This window comes from Strix aluco, chromosome 2 (assembly GCF_031877795.1).
Source record: "Strix aluco isolate bStrAlu1 chromosome 2, bStrAlu1.hap1, whole genome shotgun sequence".
Classification (NCBI taxonomy): Eukaryota; Metazoa; Chordata; class Aves; order Strigiformes; family Strigidae; genus Strix; species Strix aluco.
Genome location: NC_133932.1, coordinates 67,265,955 through 67,287,887, shown reverse-complemented (window position 1 = coordinate 67,287,887; position 21,933 = coordinate 67,265,955). Strand labels below are relative to the sequence as shown.

General features: G+C 37.9%; 1 protein-coding gene across 1 annotated transcript; it reads right to left on the bottom strand.

The window, feature by feature from the left end:
• TMEM182 (transmembrane protein 182) lies at positions 1–21,314 on the bottom strand. The gene is made up of 5 exons (XM_074816916.1): positions 21,003–21,314; positions 20,541–20,640; positions 19,050–19,148; positions 10,266–10,403; positions 1–998 (listed from the first exon to the last, which is right to left on the bottom strand). The coding sequence occupies exons 1-5, from the start codon at positions 21,141–21,143 to the stop codon at positions 775–777; spliced, it is 702 nt and encodes a 233-aa protein (XP_074673017.1). The 5' UTR covers positions 21,144–21,314; the 3' UTR covers positions 1–774.
• Positions 21,315–21,933: the final 619 nt, after the last annotated feature.

The window sequence follows — 21,933 nt, the reverse complement described above, 5'->3', positions numbered from 1 at the left end:
TTAAAATATTAATACTATAATTCAAAGTTTAATTTCAGCATAACTTCAGCTACTGATTTAACTACAGCATTTTGGCTTACAGAATCATGCAACAGACATGGATTTCAGAATATGGAAGTACACAGCTTTCAAATGCATACAGAAAAGAAAAACGTGTAAGGGAGGCAGTTAAACTTTTACATGTACAGACTAGCACCAGGTCGCTGTTCACGGCAATTGTCTTCTCTCTCATCCTCTTCCCATGAATGCTGCATGAACAACTGCACTCTATTTTTATAAAGTGCAGACATGTTTGCTTGTATTAAAGATAAGGCAAGTAGTGAAAAACAGGAGAGGAGGTAGATTGAATTACTGTGTTTGAATGTTTGTTCTCCTCTACCTTGTACCATTCTCCACAAGAAGAAGCACACAGTAAATGTTAAAAGACAAATGTATAAAATGTTGATTTGGCCCACTTCATGTTGGGCTTTTGGTTGCAGAAAACTTTTGCCTTCCTCTGTTTGCAAAACTGCAAAAATGCTGCTAATAGTTCAATATGGAGAACCACGTGTGTACTTTCTAAAGAATTAAAAACAACTACTTGGGACAAAAGGTGATTTCTTCCTGTATTGAGTTTTGTGTCCTTTACCCTTAAACAAGTAACAGAAGAACTTCCAGAAGTCTGCCTGCACACTTAGGATTGCCATCATGGTAATAATGTATAAAATTGTGTTCCAGTTTACAGCTGTCATGAAGTTTCACTAGGATTCCTGTATTCCCTTCAGCAGCGTATGACTAGTCTGAGTGTAAATAAATGGCACGCCCTACCAACAAGAACATCATTCCTGCTAATAAAGAAAAAAATACTCCTATAGGAGCCAACATAAAAGACCAGCCATAACGTACGTAAACAGCAAAGTCTGGGCAATCCATTTTTTTCATGTTTGTGTAGTTTTCCAGATCAGCCATCACCTGGACCCAGATGACATACATCACGACTACCAGTGAAAACAAGACACCTGGAAAAGAAACACCAGGTTTTAACAACAGAGTGTGAGACAAGTGCTGAGTGCATTTACTGCAACACCTAGAAACCCACTAATGCTTGAGGCCCCATCTGCAATGCACAGTCAGCCACCACTGGATATTTTTTGCTTTTGGCTTCCTCTAACAAGCACTATCTCCATCTTGCTTCTGATTTCCACTGAAAAGCATACTCCCATGACAAAAGATACATCTGCTTTTGGTAGGCAGACTGAAACAGAGGTGTGTTTGGGGACAAAATTCAGGCAGTTATTTACTGGTTTGAATTCAGAAGTAAAAAGGAGGGGGGAAGGAGGGGGGACAGGACAGGATGACCTGGGATAAAATATCTACTTTTTCTTCCCAAACTCTGTCACTGTTTCTATCCACAGTCTTTCGGATGAGGTATGAAAAGGGGAAAGAGGTGGAAAATCTTTCTATCATCTTCACCTCTCTACATTTGCTTCTTTTTTCTTATGAAAAAGGCTTTGTTTGGAACATACTACCTTCAGAGTATTCTACTCAAATATTTTGCAGACAAATTCAGATGTATTTAATTCAAAATCCTCCACATTAGAAATGAAGATCTGGGTATAAGAACAAAACCCAGCAATAAGGAAATAATAGCTATGAAGCAGGCTATTGGTATTAACCTCAGATTGGATACAACAGTTTCCTGGAATTAATTCACATCATTCACAGCTTTTTCCCAACCACTCCACTGAAAGGCCTTTGGATTGTTTACACATGATAGTAATAGGAGCACATGTCCTTACAAACTTTGTTAATCTCTTTGTTACCATACACCAGAAGGAGATATAAGAAGAAAGTGCATTTCAAAGTATCAGTTGCATTTCTAATATTTCATTTCACTTTAGAGGAATGTGGACACTTGAGAAATGCAAGCCTGCAGCACAGATGCTTCAGCAGATTTGCTGGAAAACTGAGGGCACAAGTCTGAATTTTTTGCATGCTTCAGCCTGTACCCACTTGCTCCCTGAGCTCCAGCTGTCACAGCACAGTCACAGCAGCAGGACTATCTATTCCAACATTAAAATATTTGGAGGACACCACCCCACCATGTTTTTATCCCGGGATGTTTAGGTGCCTCACTAAAACCACAAGCCAGTGCATACTCCTGGTAACACTTATTGACAAATTTGAGTCTATAGGCTGTAGAGCTGCAGAGTGTAAGTCAAAGGTATTTGTGGTCTTCTCCCCATCCTCCTAAATACTTGCAATGCAACCTTGAACAAATGTGACACTTGTGGCAAAACCCACAAATGCACTTTGTAAGCACCCATGGACAGGCATTTGCTGCCAGACCCACCCGTCCTGGTAACCTTTCATGGTTACCTTTCCCCATCCCCACCCTGAGATGCTGCCTCACCACCTCCTTTCCCTGTCCTTCTAACCACCTACCAGGGAGCAACTCTTGTCATCACTCCCTCATTTGTTTCAGGCAAAATCAGACAGGTTAGCTGAAGCAGTTTAAATTAATGATCTGATGACATTCTTGTTGGTGCTTTATGGTCAAAATATAACAGCTTTAGATTCTGGACATCCTGAACATCTGACAGGTGAGAGCTCACAACTCAATGCTTGTGAACATTATCTTTAGAAGCCCACCAAAAAATGAGCTGAAGTAGTTAACCCGAAGCATAATCAAAACGTGACTGAAAATCCCAAAGAATCTGCAATTTTTATGAGGCTGAAAGAAGGTAGAAAAACTAAATAAAGAAGGAGGCAGACACATTTCCCATCTATGAAATGTACTTCCAGGATTACATTTTTTGCTAGGGCTCAAATTCCTAACAAAGTTTGGAAAAAAACAACACTCAACTCTAAAAGGCATAAATTCAATTTTGAAAGTATTTTACCTAAGTAAAACTCGATTTTGATGGGATTTAGTACTATGCTTGTATTAAACATAAAACTGGTGAAACAATCAGAGAGAAGGATGACCATAGGGCCAGACATAAAGAATGAGAAATAAAGACTCTCCAAATATAAGTCAAATTGAGCAGAAGTTCCTGTAACAGAACATCTAATGTTAACAGATAATGTAGGCAGCATAGGAAAACTAGAACCAAAGAGAGCTAGCAACTTTTGATGTAAAAAGTAAAAACATTCAGGGCCAAATTCATAAATGGAGTTATTAGAGGCATGGAGTTTTGTCAAGGTTTCAAAACTTCAGCAACAACAAAAAAATTATAGCCCAGAGATTTGGAAAGATGCATTAATAATATGGCAAAATCCATATGAACATTGGAATTTACCTTTTCAGATGGCTGTGCCTGTACATTTTCAAATGTCTGTAGTCTACTATTTATTCTCTACATCGGGGCAAACTTAGTCCAAAACAATAATAATTACAAAAAGTAATGATGCATATTCCCTTACTATAGCAGTAGGTAAGTATAATCAGGCCTTGCACATCTGGAATGACATCGGGCACCCTGAGCAGGTACAAAGGTAAGTAGCCCAGTTTAGAAGCATCTGCCATCAAAACGAGACTCCGTCAGGGGTGCTTTAATCTCAAAATGGGCACCCCTTGCTCTTTGGGCAGTCTGAAGCAACACCTTCTAGGTGGTGAAACTACAGCCAAGACCCTGTAGGTGCAAAATAGCAAGCCAGTGCTGTCAGTGGTAAAACAGCTTCAGGGAAGCCAAAATCCATCCAGTGATTTCACAGCAAGCTGTTGATACCTGTGTGTGGCAAATTGTTGTGTATGGAAATTTGCTGACAAAATGTATGTCAAACAGAGATAAATGTCCTTTAAAAGAGAAGAAAAAGAAAGGGAGAATATGTAAACTCTCTTAGTTAATTAAGGCACTAAAGGAGTATTTAAGGGTTCTCACTATCTGCTAATGGAGGCTAATTAGTAGATATATTGCTTAGTGTGTTCAAGAAATGTCTTGAACAGTAGAATCAGGCTAAGTAAAAACTGACCATGTCCTGTTGCCTCCAACAGCATTTCATTCATTAGTGCTCCTTTTGTCTAATTTTCACAGAGTTATGATTTCATGGGAGTCAAGCACAGGAGTTTACTGAATGTATATTTATTCTGGGAAATCTGTTCCTGCACTGGCTATCTATTGTGAATGTCATGAACTCTCATAGCAAAACTCCAAGGCAAAATTACTGAGATTGAAAAAAATCTCCACAATTTCATGAAGCAAATATTTTTAGGAACAATATGTGTTATGATGTATTTCTACATTTTCGGCATTTAGACCTTTTGCATAGTGTGCAGGTGTCCATTTGCCCTTGCCTTTTAGTGACTATAAAATAAAAAAGCAGGAGTGATGGAGGAAATTATTCCTAGAACATGAAATATGTCCGAGAGAGATTAAGACAAATAAATACTTCCCTCCTCCTCTTTTTTCTTTCTTTCTTTCCATTTTGCATTTTTTTTAAGAACACACATTTGATACACAGCTCTGTGCAGTGTGATAAGACGTGGACTTCTCTGAGGTCACTCTTCCCTGTCTTTTGCATTTATTCTTTTGAATTTCTTTCAAACAAATACTTGTGCATATTGCAGAGGAGAAAGAATACAGAACCTTTAGAAATGTCTATGAATTCAAGAAGCAGTTTGCTGGCCTTTAGTACTTATTCTTCCCACGTAGAAATGCCTTTCACTTGTCAATGGTGAATGGCTGTTTATGGCATGAATCTTTTACTATGCAGACATGAAGACAACAGGTGCTGGAAAGAATGATGTGAGCCTTTTACTTGTGCCTAGAAGTTTAGAACTCTTTATCTCACTTGAGGAAAACTTGTATGTGTGTATATGTTTGGGGTTTTTTTCAATTGCATTTTTCTGTCCTTGTCCTTAGTACAGATTCTACCACCTACCTTGGCCTCCTGTGACCTTTATTTAAAACGTATGGTTGACATTCCACTCTGAAGTACATGCAGAGGATCCCACTTAAGAGTTATGGGAGTTGGCATATATCTCTGAAGACAGATTTTTGTCCTCATCTAGGAGCTAGAATTATAATAGCTTTTTTTCACTCTTTTGGCAGGAAGCAGAAGTCGTACTTCTAATCTTGCTTCTTTGCAAGGGTGTGATTCTGTAATGCTCTGTGCACATCCAGGGGCTTGCTTGTTTGACATCAGTACAACTGGATAGTTTTCACCACCACCCAGACAGGAACAGGCCCAAGGTAATTATGGACTTTATTGAAGGCTGCTCTAAGTGATTACTTTGTGGCACCTTTCCCCTTCTTTTCCTATGACCTTTGAAGCAACTATAAGGCTTCTTACAGATTGGACTGCTGTAGCTGCTCTTGGTCCATCCTCTGATATTGTAGACAGCAAAGACAGCACTCAAGTCACTGACTGTGGTATCATTGAACTGATATGCACTTTGTCCCCACAGGCATAGCATCTGTAGTCTCAGGTAGCTTACGTGGTTACAAAGCTTAACAGGCAAAGCTGCGAGTCAGTAAACTGACACCAATACTAATAATTGTATGTGCCTCTCCATTTGTGGTGGTTCAGCTGCACCACTCAATAAGAAAAGTGGGCAGCCTTTCTTAAAGATTGAGATGAAGAAAAGGCAGGTGTGTGACCCTGGCACAGATCAGACATCAGAATTGCTCTTTGGGTAGCAGCACGGCTGAAATCCCATCTCAAATGCATGTACATAAATGAACTCAGTGTGAGAATGACACAGGAGGAATTCAAGTTCTTGCAGTCACAGCATGATGGATGATGCCACTGCAGCTACAGACATGGTGAGATGGCTTGCTTGATTGAAATGGATACAGACTCTTTGAGAACAGGCAGTTAAGATGGGGTGGGATGGCTGCAGTCTGCACAAAGAAATATCTTGAATGGGCAGAGATCTTCTAAGTAACAGGAGCTTATGGGTTAAGATCAACAAGGTGGATAAAAAGGGTGTGGTCATTATGGGCATCTGCTAAAGGCCACCCAATCAGTAAGAGGAAGTGGACTGGAAAAATAGTTATGATTTCTCATTCTCACAAGGGACTCAGCCACCCCAATATCTTCTAGAAGGGCAACATTGCAGAGAGCAAGTAATCCAGGAGGTAGGTAGCTGGACTGCATCAAGGATAACTTCTTCTTTAAACAGGTGTGGAACAGACCAACTAATGGAAGTGCTTTGCTGGACCTGCTACTCACAAATAAGGAACAACTGGTCAGGAATGTGACAGATGGTGTTAGCTGTGGTTAAAATGGCCATGAAATGGCAAAGTTTAGTATCCTGGGAGGAATATGGCAGGTGAGTAGATTAAAGACCCAGAACTTCAGGAGAACAGACTTCAGCCTGTTCAGGGAACTGGTAGGCAGGATCCCAAGACAGGCTGCTCTGAAAGACAAAAGATGTCTTGAAGGGCAAAGGGGCCCAGAAGAAGTGGTTGTTCCTCACAGACAACTTCCTTGAAGCACAAGAATGGTCCCTCTCAGTGTGCAAGATGTCAAGCAGGTCTGTCAGAAATTAAATTTAACCTCATACAGAGCCGCATTAGAAAAATACAGTAATCAAGCTTGAAAATACTATTATTTCCTTTTACTCAGCACTTGTAACATCATATCTGGAAAACTGTGTCCAGTTTGAGGACCCCTGGTGAAAGAGAGATACTGATAAACTGAGGTGATGACCACCAAGATGGTTAGGGGGATGGAGGACAAGGTAAGGCTGAGTGAGCTGGGGAGTTTTAGTCTAGAGAACAAAACAGTCTTCATCTTCCTAAATGGAGTTATAGAGAAGACAGGGATAGACACTTCAGATCTGCACACTGAAAGGATAAGACACAATGGTCACAATCTGCAGCAAGGACAATTTCAGGTGGATACAAGAAAAAAAGAAAAAAAACCAAACATTTTTCACAAATAAATTGGTCAAACTGGGACAAATGCTCAAAGGTGGTGTGGAACATCAATTATTGGAGATTTTAAAAACTTAACTGGATAAGGCTCTGAGTTGCCAGATCTAACTTTGAAGCTAGCCCTGCTTTGAATGGGAGGTCAGACTTGATTGCCACAAGAGGTCCTTTCCAACTTAAATTTATTCTGTGTCACTCTGGATCTCTGTTTAGGTTCCTCCTTTCATAGGTTCCTCCAAAAGGCAAGTCTATGTGCCTTAGCACAGATAAGGTGAAGTGTCCCTCTGAGAGTGTTTCTTACTACTGACAATAGAAGTTTAAGCAGCTGGTTCATACAAAACACTTAGCTTTCAGATGGCTGAACAGTTGGCATGAATCCCATTCCAAATAATATCTTCAGCTGCTTTCTGAACCCTACAATGGCATAACAGACCATGCTACAACCTGTTCTCTTTAGTTAAGGCAGAGCTTTTATTTGCTACCTTATTTGTCAGTTAAAGTTTCAAAAGGATACAGATACTTCAGTCCAATAACAGGTATTAAAATTGCTTCATCTAACATTTTTCTTTAAAGATATGTAAGTAGGAAAATGACTGATCTTCTTATCTTCTTCCAAACTTCCACAGAACAACCACCTCGTCTAACTTCTTTCTCAGAAGCCTACTATTCCCGCCAGTATAACACCTCCTTGAATTTTGTGTAAGACAGCATCCAGGCCCTTTCAAAACAATGTATGTAATTCCTCTTTTTCTTCAAATCAATATGCTGGTTTCTGTCTTACCAGAACTCAAACTTCACCTATGATCTAAATCACATTACATCTGTTCATTTTCCCATGGGGTCTGTGTTTAAATAGATGCACATACTGGCTGCATCCTGATCACATGTTGGTATGACAACTTCTCATCACACTCCCCTTCCATGCTCTGTTTTCCTTTGGGAGGTAGTAAACAAACAGGCTCTCTAGTCCTGAAGGAGATGGACAGAGGAAAGGGTCAGAGCAGCAGGGAACACAGTAGAGCACACCACCCTGACTTCTAGAGTCAGGCTAAAACACTAGTCTTCTGCATCAGGTTCTACTTTATCTTGCTCTGCCCCTAAGTTATCCCAGATTTAAGATATTAACTATTGTAAGGAATTCCTATTGGGAGAGAAAGAGAGCAATTTCATGCTGTCATATCTTTGGGTCAGAGAATCCCTCTTACTCTCCATTTAACATCATGGGCCATTGATCAGTAACACCACAGAAAACCAAGTTGTTGCCCAATACACCCCACAGGACATAGCTTTAACTACTGACAACGAAAAGTATTTATAAGCTCTTCTTATGTCAGTATGGTCACTCCCACTAGCATGATTTTAATTCATGATATAGTTAAACCCTCATCTTGGCTACAGGAGTACTTGAGAGAAAAGCTGACAGCACCACACTTTTTTTTAAATGTTTTTGTGAGTGATCAGAAGTGCTGGATAGGATAATGATATGTACAGTAAGCACCTTCCCCAAGCAGCCCTGCCCTACTGGTGAGACTGGAGTAGATGCAGAAGAGCTTGGTCAGGAACCATGTGCCCCTACCAAAGCCAAAATATCTTGTGCAAGGTGAATAGCTCCAGGGTCCTGTATTCTGCTGCCACCACTACCTTTTGGGAAATCATAGGAGGATTTTGCTAAATATCTTTGCTTTTCAACAACAACAATGGTAATAGTAAAAATAACACAGCTCTTCTCTGAAGCCCTGATTGAGAACAGTCCTGAAGTTGAAAGATACTACATATAGAGAGAGTAAAAAGTCAGAATTTCCCTTGAAGAACATCTGCTCTATAGGGACAAAGGGTGAGAGGGGCAAAGAGATAGGCCCAAGGTCACACACTGGGATAATAGAGCTCACTTAACTTCACACACCTAAAAAAATAGTCTCTCTAGATTCCCTCAGTAAAGGAAAGAGAGGTATAGGGTTCCTCCATAGCACATTCATCTGATCCAATTAGGCCCCTCTTTCAGGATGAAATGAATCCCCAGCTGGGGGAACTTCTTAAAAACCTACTGTTTTTACTGCCAATGAATGTTATTGCTTCTTGCAGGCCTCTTAGGGAAGCCAAGGGAGACTAGCACAGACTTGGGGATCTAACTTTCCCCTGCCTAAATGAGGGCAGATGAACTGACCCAGAGTGAAGAACACATACATCGCTTTGTATCTCTACCCATTGGTTCCTGGTGTCTTTCAAGTGCCCTTTTCCTCTCTAACAGCCTCTGCTACTTTCTAGTGACAGCTGAGGTTTTTTACAGATCACAAATGCAGAAAAAGTGCAGGACTCACATGGGATCTTACCCTGCAAATTAGTGACAAGAAGCATTGAAATATCTTAGGATTTCCATCAGACTATGAATATTTTTTGAATGTCTCTTGAAAGTGTGGAGGTGTAATTCTCAAGGGATCAAATGCAAGTATGCAGGAGTTTTTTTCAGCAAAAAATATTATAAAATACTTCCCACACTTCACTGAGAGCCCTTTAAAAGGGAATAATGATCACTAGCTGCATATGAAGAGCTGAGAGGTGAAGTGGGTAAGCAAGGTCAGCAGGTCAGTAACAGAAGCAGAAAGAAAGCCCAGGCCTCTTGGTTCTGACACGAGTGGCTCTACCCTGTAACACAATACTGCTCTCACAGGGCTGCCTCTCACCAGGATTTATACAAAGGAGAACAGTGATTGAGTACATACTATCAATTACATCCTACACAACCATATCTTACACACCAGTGTGATGTCTTCCCAAACTTTTCAAGGTTAACCGAACAGCGTCCCAGAAAGCTGCCCACATCAGCTGAATCCTGAGAGGGTGCATCTTCCACAGCACGTGTGGGTTATGAGGAAGGATGGTATTCAGTTATTTGTTATCTTTCATCCACAGAGGTTTAGCGCTCCCACTTACTCATAGATGACAAGTATTTTGTGCATTCCAATCACATCCAAAACATTTATCTTATATTGGTCATGTGAATGTGGTCTGCCTTCCAACTTCTTTAGAACCCACAGTGATCACCTTTTGTGTCACTGATAAAAAAAAAAAACCCTCTCCTTAGATAATAGACCTTGAGAATCCTATAAGGCAGCATCCCTAAATATGGATTCTTTTTCCTGTTAAAAAAAAGTATATTGAAATTGCAGTGTAATTCCATGATTTGTCCTGGATTTTTTTATTCTTAATCCAAAAGTAGCTTTTAGAATAGCTTCATGACTAGATGTGGAAAGAATTGTCTCCAAGGCAGGCACTCCACAAGCCAAAGAACAGAAACATGCTTTTTCTTTCTTTTAACCATGATTAATATAATTTTTGGTCAAGGAAAATGAAAGAAATACCTCATCCTTTCTATTCTTTCATTGACTGAGCAAACAGTATACCCACCAGCAATGATGAAAAAGCCTCCTCCTGCTTTGTACAGAATGTGGCTGGCAAAAGGAGCTGCACAGATGATGAAGAAACTAGCCATCAAGATAGTGAGCACTCCCAGGAGCATAAGAACTGTCCAGAAACCTCGATAAACTGGAGAAAGGGAAAAAGGAAAAAAATAATACAACACTTTTTAGAACTTAAATAAGTGACTTTTCCCCTCTCTCTTCACTTGCCGTATTAACAAATGAATTTCATTCTATTGTGCATATATGTTGTATATCATGTGGACCAAATCAGGTTTGAACGCCAGTCCTTATCTGATGATCATGGAAAATAGGTTGTAAGTTGCCACGAATGAAATTCATGTGCTTAATATTTAGCAGTGCCTTGTAAGATAGCAACTTGACCAAATTTATGCTCTTTGGAAAATGGCACACCAAAGCTGTAGCAATGATTCTTTGGGATAAATGACTGGACTGATAGGATACAATTGTTTGACGAAAATTGTCTGGGAGAAGCAGAGAGCTGCAATATCTTGACATTGTTAGTGGTCAGACCATATCACCAATAGCAATCTGTAAGTTCTCTGTAATTTACAACTGGGTAATTCTCCTTACACATAGTCATATTCAATAGATGGAAATGTAAAGCAGGAGGTGGGAGAAACTCAAAAAATGTAACCTGGGTTTCTGAAAAACAGTTAAGTATTTTAAAACAGCCTGTTCCTGCTCTAAAGCTCTTTGTATTTTATTAAATTTAAAATGTGATGTTTCAGAAGCCCCTGTTAGACAGTGCCAAGCAGTGCTGAATTAATGGATGCAGCTGGTGATAAATGAGCCGAGAGTTTTGTGACATACTCTGGCCAAAAGAGTCTTTCTAACAATTATTTTTTAGCTGGTTAATTGCACATCCATTTAACAAAGTCATCATTTTACAAATGCTACAAGAGTGACATAAATTTCTCCCATGAATTTAAAAATTGGTACATTAACACAACCCATTAGTAAAATTATGAGTTGCAAAGATCTCCATCGTCAGATCTGAAAATCTTGAAGCATTGACAATTCAGTCAGTGAAAAACATTTCCACCCAACTGAGGGAAAGCATATAAGCCAGCTGGCAAGTCAGGAAAAGTGAGTCACAAAAGAAACTGCCACTTATCATTTGACAGCACCTACTTACTGTTATGGCAAAACAGAACCAAGCAACTATTATACTGGCTCATATCCTGAAAGTTTCAAATTCATACAGCTTGTTAGAGCCAACTATTCTGGAATAATTCATGTTTGCTCTCATCTGAAATCTGAAGGTGCACTAGACATTATCAGCTCATGCTTTCACTAATGTGTTCTAAAAATCTATAGGTTTTAACGTGACAAGCTTAACTCATGTTAAAGTATACACCATCTTGCTTCTATCAGCCTTCTAAATGTATTAGCTAGATCACGTTCACCACATCACATTAGTCACACTTTTTAAATAACATCCTTTTTAATCCAGGCAAACATTAAGACATAATTTTCCACCACACTGATCATCAGATTTGGGCATAGGAAGGATGAATGTGTCTGAAAGTAGCTGGCAGAGGGTTAAAACTGTGTTTTGGTTCATATCCAATACAAGTCTTCTTTTCACATAAACAAAAAAATATGGAAATAGCAGGTAAGAAATAAGGCTGTGGCTCAGCAAAGCAGTTAAGTGTGTATTCTGCTTTAAGTACTCTACCTCTTACAGGATTTAGGCACCTGTTTAAAGTTAAACACATAGTTAAATGATTCACTTAATGCAAATGGACAGTGAATGGAGACGTAGGAAGGTAAATCTCTCAAGTCTTTCAGTCTTGGGTCTCTGAAGCAATTTTGTATTATTTTACTCATGGGGCTACTTTGCTAAGCTTCATCGCAGTCCCCAAGTCCATGGGACATTACTTCCTCATTTAAAACCTAATACCGCTAAATCAGTCTATAACCACCCAACTCTTTTACATGGATGGCCCAAGGTATTTCAAAGTCATGCTACATAATAGGACACATTGGCCAAAATGGACCTTGAAAAAGCTTTCTTTGATATCATTATGGTCAGTCACCTAAGTCATACAGCACTGTTTCTATTTTCTGAATGGATGAGGACACAAAATTTTCCAGCATTACAAAATCAGTATCCAATTTCATTATCTGCTCCTCATACAGGAAGCTTTGAAGTCTGCTTTTAGTGAAATTTTACTAGAAAAGCTTGATTTGTTCAAATATTCCTGGAAATGGAACACAAAGGGAGTACAAAAGTACCTGATGAAAATTTGTTTAAACCTCTCTGTAACTATACAAGAGAAAAGCAGTTTCTCTGCTCCAACAGCATAACTATTTTATGCATTATACGTGAAAAACTGATTTGACCTAGCTATCACCTGAAATAATCTTCCATTCTATTTCTATAGAAATAATCATTTACTCTAGAGAATCATGGATAAATTCTGATGATCCTAATACTTGTTTATCTAGCTAACTCCATCATTAAATATCAATTAGAAAACAGTACAGTTGACAGGTAAAAAGTCTGCAATGCTCCCAAGTCCGTGACTTTTCAAGCAAAAGACTACCCCCTCTAATTTGCAAGACAGTAAGTCATTTGGATCATTTATGGCACAGGTCTGAGGAAACATCCTAAGAGCATTTAGACTTTTTCTTTAGTAAGGGAGTTAAAAAGCAACCATTTTTCTGCAAAGAAGGCTTCACTTATATTCAGATCATTTTTACTCAGCCCACATTTTCCACCTTCTCTGCCTAGATGGCAAGATCAGTTCCTACAGGGCTAATCATTCAAAATTACAATGCAGCCCTACAGCTATCATTCAGCTTAGCTGGTATCTACAGATGAACACAAAAGAGATGGTTGAAGTTAAACCTTCCTAAGAATGAATTTACTCTTCAAGTCAAAGACTTTGCTGCTCTGAGATTGAGGTTAACCATGACAGATAAAATGCAACAGAAGATGCTGCTTTGAATTATGCTTCTTTATATCCCATGAAAAGGGCTGACACTGTGATCCAAGCAGCCTGTTTCAAGAAATAATGGTTCAGTGCACCTATATAAAGTGTTAACAGAAGTCTCACTGAGGCAGTTCATCTGGTCCAGATGATGAGTACCCTTGTCTCTCTCTGCAAGGTACTTCACGGATACGTTTGAGTTAACTACCTCAAACACATGCATTATTCCAAGTATTTCCTACAATAGAAGAAATAATGTACAAGCACTACCACAGAGTCTGAGGTAAACTTATCTGCAGTGTTAATCTTAGACACCAGTGCTCTGTGTTGCAAGAGTGCTAAACAGAAGGTTCTGTAACTTGTCTTGGTAAGCTGCCCCTTTGTTGGGTACAACATTTGCCTTGGCAGTGACAGGAAGGCCTAAAAATAAAATAGTACTTAGAGCAAAACAGGAGTACACACGGTATGCTTGTCTTCGAGCTCTGCATGGTTTGGCCTGTACACTATGGGAACATTATAGCTGCAGTATATTCCTCCAGAATTGCATGACCTGTAGTTTCCCCTTGCTACTTGCTTTTCTCCCTAAAGATCCTAATTTAGGTGCCTCTGGAGACTTCTGCATCATTTGAAAACTAGAAGTATCTGGTTTTAAGTAAGGGACCAAATTTTGGAGAAATGGCTGAAGATTATCAAAATCACCCTTTTCTAGTATAGTAGACCCCAGCATTGATTATAAAGTGAAGGCACAGATTTATATTTTAAGATGTTACTGGTGCATGATATGAAAGAGAAGCAATAATATATTTGACAAAGTTACACAGCTGTGTCACCTACAACACACACTTGTTGTGTAGGAGCCATGCACACCTCTGAAGCTCCATAATGGGTTTTTCAGGAGCAGGTTAGCTAATGACACAATGCGACACCCATCTACTGTTGGAGATGTTAACATCAACTGCATGAAAACATACCACATATTTTATTGCCTTTGCCGACTTCAAGTGTTTTAAAATCTCAGCCATCAACCCATACATTTTCTATGGCCTATCAAAAAAAATCCCCATCACTTAATGTTAAATTTAATATCAATATGAAATATTAAGCACTGCAAAGATGAAAAACTTTTTGAAGCATGTGTGAGTACAGTGATGTATAAACATTACCAAGTATAGGCAAAATGACTTGGAAAAGTTGCCTTGATTTTTCACCCACAAGCTCACATCCTAAAGTGAACCTTTCCTGTGATTTGACTGTGGATTGTATTTTAGAATATGTCTTTTTTACCTCTCTATTTAACATAACAGATATCAGAATGCTTTTGACAAGAGTCCTGCCACCCACAATATAAAATATAGTGAAAGGTGAAGTGTCTGAACTGCTCTAAATCAGGATTATCTTCTCTGCAGCTAAACAGCTGTAAATGAGACCACAGATCTCAGCAGCAGTGCAGAAGACCTGGCAACACAGTAAACCTTGCAAGACTTTTCTCAGTTTCACTCAGTACCCTTTATTATCCCTTAGTAGTAGTAATCTTTTTTTTTTTAATAACCTTAACAATAAAACAAATACAATATTCACAGTATGAATACATAGCTTTTTTAAATACTTCTTGCTTTATCACTGCTTGGTGGGTGGGGAGTTCTCCCTTAGTAAATGTACTGTATTACAGTCTCTCATGAGCAATTATGTGACTGGATTACATAACAGCATTTTTTTCCCCTAGAAATAGGCTACTGCTAACATTTCACTGTACAATTTTTATTTTCAGATTTCATTGCTGGTATTTTCTAGATTACTTTAGGTTAATTTAAACCCAATAATAAACCTGCCAATGAATTTGATCACACCATTTCAGATTTAACATTTGCTGAACCAGAATTTTGCTTCAGTCCTACAAACATTGTATATTCTACATTATATTAGGCACTACTTCAAATGCTGGCAATGTGACCAGTACTGGACAAAATAAGATACTAATAGTTAGGAAAAAAAGCATTATCAGCTACAAATCAGATTATTAAACTAATGTGTCAGTGCAGCCCTATTAAATGGCTTCCAATTTAGCTTCAGAAGGCACTCAGGCAATTTACAACTTTTAAGAAACTATTGTTTATTTCCAAATAAAGTTGGGAAAAAAAATCTCAAAAATAATTACTTGACTCTAGTGCTAAATTTTGCACTTCTTTTTGTTAGGAATAATCTCACTATAGGCAAGGGGACTACTTGTACAAGTTAGGACTTTGTACCTTTTACAAAACCAGGCGTAGTATTGTTATGTAGTAAAAGAATTTTATGTGTGATAGTCCTTGAATGTCAGTGTTAAGTAATCTAATGACAAGATACCATGCCTTCATCTAGCTAGCAATGAATTATTATTTAAGTACTAAAATATTATGTTTTCAGAATAGCCTGATGGGATAACCAATCTGATTACAATTGTACAAGTATATGTTTATTTTAGAATGTAGAGGTCACTACTCTGGCACTTGTATTGTATGGGCTAATTTCATTTTTTTTATTCCTAGGTTGTAGTTTGTTGCAGATATGTTTCTGAATCATCGTATAAATGAATCTGCTGGCAACACAATGAGGTGCTGTCTAAGTCTACTCAAGAGCTGCACACTATACCAGCTGTCACTATAAACCACTGTACCATCACAGAAAGTCACTAGAGTCAGGCTTGCCCTGAGTTCGTTTAGATGCCTGTTTTCAGGTTAAGATAAATGACATGGTCTACAAATGTCTTTAAGCGCATTAACGATAAATGATGGTTAGCACAGCTGTGGACCACACCTTACACTGCAGGTAGGTGAAGTCCTTCCCACTCTGCCAACATATATCACAAAACCAGTGAATGAACAAAACCATTAAAACTGTGATTAAAAGGTACAGTAAGCTGCAATTTCCAAGCAGTGCTATCCAACCCTTCGAAGCTGATCATTCATCTGACAGTAATGATGAAAAGAAATCTGAGACATTAAAACATGAATTCAAATCTCCAATATAAGCATCACTATAGGCTTTTCTGTCTTTACATTTCCATCTAAGGCTATAATTCTTGACACCAAGAGCTCACAGTCCAAGTTTGTACAGCAGGAAGAACCAAGCCTTTGGTCTAAAGCTTTGTAAGGTGTACTATAACACTAAACTTCAAGGTTCTCAGTGTTTTAAGTCTTTTGGGAACTACCATACAAACATTGTAAAACCAACATACAAAAAGATATAAATAAGCTAAGAGGGGATAAATTGTGCCTATTTTGAATTCTGGCCCAGAAAAGCTCTGAGCCAAGTTCCTACTGATACTAAAGCCACAGGAGTTATGTCAACAGAGACCTTGGTCCAGTCACTGCACTCAGAAATCATCAGAGATTTTATGATCCTCAGGAAATGTATCTTTGCCTGAGCCCTTCTAACTGGATAGTAACATGGCACTCCACCAACAAACCACACTTGTGTTTCCACTAGGGGCTGGAGATAAATCCAAATTTCTCTGATAAGGTCCCAAAGTCTCTTAGGCCAAACAGTCTCTAAAACAAGTCACGTGTCTTTGCTTGCTCAGAAACTAACAGTTCTGTTAACAGAAAGCTAAACATTTTTAGAAAAATGTGTTGTAGATACATGTTTGATTTTTCTAATGAAGTTTAAAGTTTTTTATGCAGGTGTTTATTTTTCTATGAAAGAGCAAACTAAGTATTTTTCAGATGACAGAATATTTCTTCTTATCCACTCCTAATTAAAATAGGACTTGAGGGACGCACTAAAAACACAGTGATAAACCTGTGTGGGAGATTTCTTTTTTTTTATCCCCAAAACTGAGTATGTTGAGAAAGCTACAAGACATGAAAATGGTAATGTATCAATAAACAGTGGCAGAAGCAAAAAAAGGGACAATAACATCAATATTTTAGTAGTTTCCTTTTGTTCTATGTTTAGCTGATGCAAGGTATTAGATGCAGCCAACTGAATACACAAATAGTTGATGAAATATTGTTCTTTATGAAAGCAAACCAAGGGCTTTTACCACTGGATTTTACAGAGAAGCATTTCCTCCACTGTGAATCAAGAAGAAGATAATAATCTTCTAGCATTTCTTAATTTAAAAACTGCAGTTGCAGCAAGGTTTTAAAAACTTGTTTGCCAAATATCATGAGCAGGACTATCAAACTAGACTAAAGGAGAAATAAGCTTTGAACTAACAGAAGAGACGATGACATAACCTTCTTCATAAAAAGTTGTGAAAGGTTCTTGAACAAGCATACCTGCTCTAGTAAATAACTAAGCTTGGATGTTGAAAATGAGCTGGAGGCATAAAAAAACCCCTCTTCAGTTTTAATGAGCTCAAAAGCAATCCAACTGTATCTATTTATATAGCAGGAATGGCTCTGAATATACTCTACCTGGGCCAGCATCTATAGTACAGTTCTGCCTATTTTTAATCTCCTAATATGAAATATAGATAGGAAAATTATATTTGAGCAGTGGTTCTTCTGGCAAACATTAACTAAAATTAATTAAACTTTTGATGATATTCCTTCTCCTTTCCTTATTCTTTGTTTGTCCACTTTTGTGTAATCATGGAATATAATTTGAGGATCCTTTGTGAATGTATGAGTGAATGGTGGAATACAAACTCTGTCTAGATTATTAGGAGCTGATGACTGTCACTTTCAAATGGAAAGATAAACTGTTCTAGATGTGCTGTAAAGTTACAGATTAGATCTCTGAATGGTGAGGTCCAAATTCTTCCTGGACAAACTATTCATAATTTCTAAAGATTAACAGAACCATCATCAGTCTAATTCATTTTCTTTTTCATGTCTGCAGCATAAAAAATGGATTCTGAACACACTTCTAAGTTAGCAAAGGTATAATTACAGCTTCAGGACAGGAAGGGATAACTTAAGTCACTGAGTCAGTGATCTTAGAGTCATGCAGCATCCACACACCATGGGTTATTTAAAAAGCCATATGAAATAGGTAGGAGCGATGTACTTCAAATATGTTTGCATGATCTGATGAAATGTGACCAATATTTTTAAGTAGCATTTAAGAGCTGTAAAACCAGAGCTTTCCAGGCATTATTCAAACATAGGTTTTCAATTACTCTATGTCTTCCATATATATATATATGTGTGTGTGTATCTCTGTTACAGCACTAGTTTTTGAGTGTTAATAGCTCAGTTTAACATAGTAAGTATTTTGAACTATTAAAGAGAATATATATATATTTTAAAAGAGCTTAGTTCAGAAAACAGAACTGCCCATTGCTGCAGTCTTAGGCTACATTATTTATGTATGGCACACACTGTTCAGAGTAATTTCAGTGCCTCAGCTCCCTGTAGTGTCAGTGGAAAGAAGCTGGCACATCCAGCAGTCGGTGCAGTATATCTGAGTTAGTTGAATAAACTTAGACAGTATCAAGGTCCTTCTCCTCCCTCCTCATAAAGTAAAAAATGCAGTGTATTTCCACATGTGGTTATTTATTTAACAAAAAAACAGCTTTATTGGAATATATGAGAAGTACTTGTTTAATTCATTCAGCACAAGGAAGACACTTTTTATGTTGGAGAAAAATGGAAATGCATCTTTTTTTTAGAAATTACTTCTATTCTGCCATCATGCTTAAAGCTAAGCATTGATTTAAGTGCTTTGCTGAATAGTGGCTTAAATATGCATGTTATGAGACGTATGAAACACCAAAACTCTATTAATTAAACTGTGTAGAGTGATAAGGCTGTTCTATACTGAAGCAACCAAATTCTTTTCTTGAAACTATAGGCATTGTATCCATCTTCAGCCAAAAAAGTACTTACTGATTGCAGAGTCATAGGAAGTTGAGTTGTGTTCATCTCGGATAAGAGGAAATGGTGACAGGTAAGCATGTGTACAATTCTTGGAAGGTGACTGGTTAGCTAAAAGTGAAAGAAAACTAAAGATTAATATTTTGCTGACTAATAAAATATTTTAAGCCTGTTCTTCAAATGGGCAAACAGAGTTTCATACATCCAGATTCCAGGTTATTTCCCAGGCAATGCTTACAGTGGATTTGGTTTGGTAAGAGGCACCAGCATTGTTATCCAGCCAAGGATATTCCTTAAAGGGCAACAGAGATTTGTACCATGGGAATAGTAAAGCAGCCTTGCTGAAGGCACCCTGCAATTTATATGCAGTGCATACGTATGCTTTTCTATGCACATGTGACTTTCTCTTTTGAGGATTAATTATGTCCATCTCATTTTTGCATGTCCTACAAAAAAAAAAAAAAAAAAAACAAAAAAAAACCCAAAACCACACCAAACAAAAAAAACAGCCCGGGAAATTACTTTTTCTCTTGTGAAAGAACAGTGAAAATATGAAGCATCTTCAGAAAGTTTAGAGTCTCAACAAATATGAATTTAGTCTATGGAATTGATATCTCCTGAGAAGGGTAATTTCATCCTTTATATTAAACGCTTATAAAACTATCACTTTCTTCCTTGTAAAAGATAAAGTCTGAATATAGCTTAAACCACATTTAAATTTCAGATTCCTGACCACAGAATTTTCCAGATAAATAACAAGGGAAATTAACTGCAGTGAATATTACATTTGCCATGTAAGACCAAGCAATATATTTAGCAAATTATGGGTTATTGAAGTCAAATTTGTATTACGGCACCTGCTTTTCACAAGGATTGTGGAAATCTTGAAATAAAGAGAGGGAGCTCTGTACATCAGAGGTAGAGTCAGACAGGAAAAGAAGTTTTGCTTGACCTCTTCATCATGGAAGATTTTGGGTATAAAATACTATCTGATCTTCCAGAATCCTGGCATGTAGTGAAAGAAAGCAAAGGATCATCTGTGAATTTAGTAGAGGAATTCTTCTGGGGATGGTGTGTCCTACACTATTTTCACAGTGGAATTGCCCATGTCTTCCTTAACCCACACGTAGAGCTAGTTGGAGAAACTCTCCAAACAAAAATTCATGGACTATCCTAACCACTAAGCTCTTTTTCACAATGTCACAGAAATAGTCTGTTTAACAATAAGTGGCAAGAGACTGTCCAGATAAGAATGGACTCAGATTAACAGGGCAGCCATAACTCTCACAGCGTAAACTTGTAGTTAAATATGTATCATTTTGTCCCAGGGTTTCCTTTAGTACAGATTACAAAATTGTTTGCCAATAATTTATTTTAGGGTAGTTGAGGAACCTGATCACCAAAGAAGCCATATGAAATCTGGTGATTTGTAAGAGAGAGAGAAAAAATACAACAATTTTGAGACCAAACCACTGTAGATAATGTAAAAGGGAAGTTACTTACTATACCAGAAATTCCACATGCTGGCATTATTCTCTCCTACATTTCCACTAAACCAGCACTTCCAGAAGAAACCTTCATGATGGAAAGTGGCCGTCTCTCCCTATGGGGAAAAAAAAAAGAAGCCATTATCATACAATTTTTAAATGGCTGAAAGAATCAAGTTCAACTGAAATTAGACGTTGAACTAAAAAAACACCACCATCGTAATGAAACACAGCCTGATTGAATATAGGTTAGCTATAGCATATCTAAACACATACTTCCTTTGAAAGAATGTCGTATTGCAAAAGTAGTATCACAAATTCATTTTAGAGTTGATTATAACAAGGGGTTTTGAAGCAGGCTTGTAGAAGGTCAAAATGAAGTTCAGAAGTTCATACAGACACAAATTCTTAGAAAATAAACACATCCAAGAAACCTACATGTATTCTTCTTGTTCTAAATAAAAATGTCTGTACTAACCCCAGCATCTTCAGGTGCGTTTGAACATCTTCCTACTTCTGTAGCAAGAAGCCAATAATCAGTTCCAAATGCCACCAGAAAAAGCAAAACACCCAGAGCAGCAAAGAAGCCTCCAAAAAATATCCCCACACTCAGTTTCATTATCGAAGTTATCTTAAAAAAAATGCTTAATTACTTAAGAGGAAACAGTAAAATGAATAAAAATACTGAAAAAGTGACTAAAAAGCAGTTTGGAGAATACAGTTCATATCTGAAGAAGTTCCTATTCACTCGACTTTCTGCCTGTGCCCTTCTTCGCAATGCCCTGTGAGTTGATTTGCATCTCCTAATTTGTGTTCCATGTGGCTGACTCAAGCCTGACAGATGAAGAGGGCCTTCTATTTTAGGACACTGATGGCAGAGCTTCATTCTGTTTCTCTGTCTGGGCGAGGCCAGTCAGAAATAGCTGACCTTCCCCTAACTAATCAGGGATTGACTTGAAATATTATTGCAGCTGGTGCATCAACATCGGTGGAGATGGAGAGGAGTTGCAATGGTTCTGTCTGTCCACATGAACTGCGTTATGGAGCACATAGTAGTAGCAAGGACTTCCAAAGTTCAGGTTTGGTAGTGAATGTTTCTTTGGCTGCTAGCAGGGAAGGAAATAGACACAACACTTTGGAAGTTACTATAAGTCACATTACTAAATGAAGGCTGAGATTTTTTTATGGAACTTTAAAATATGGTAGCCAAACTGCAGAGATGCCTTTGAAAAATCCTAACCTTTATCACAAATACAGGTAGCTTAAAAATTTACATCTTACCCTTAAAGTAATAGCTTTAACAACACTAAACTAAGCATTTGACTGCTTTATTTATTCAGATGCATCTTATTTGCATATATCAGAAATGCATGCAATTAAAAATTCCTCCCAGTACCTGATAAAGAAAC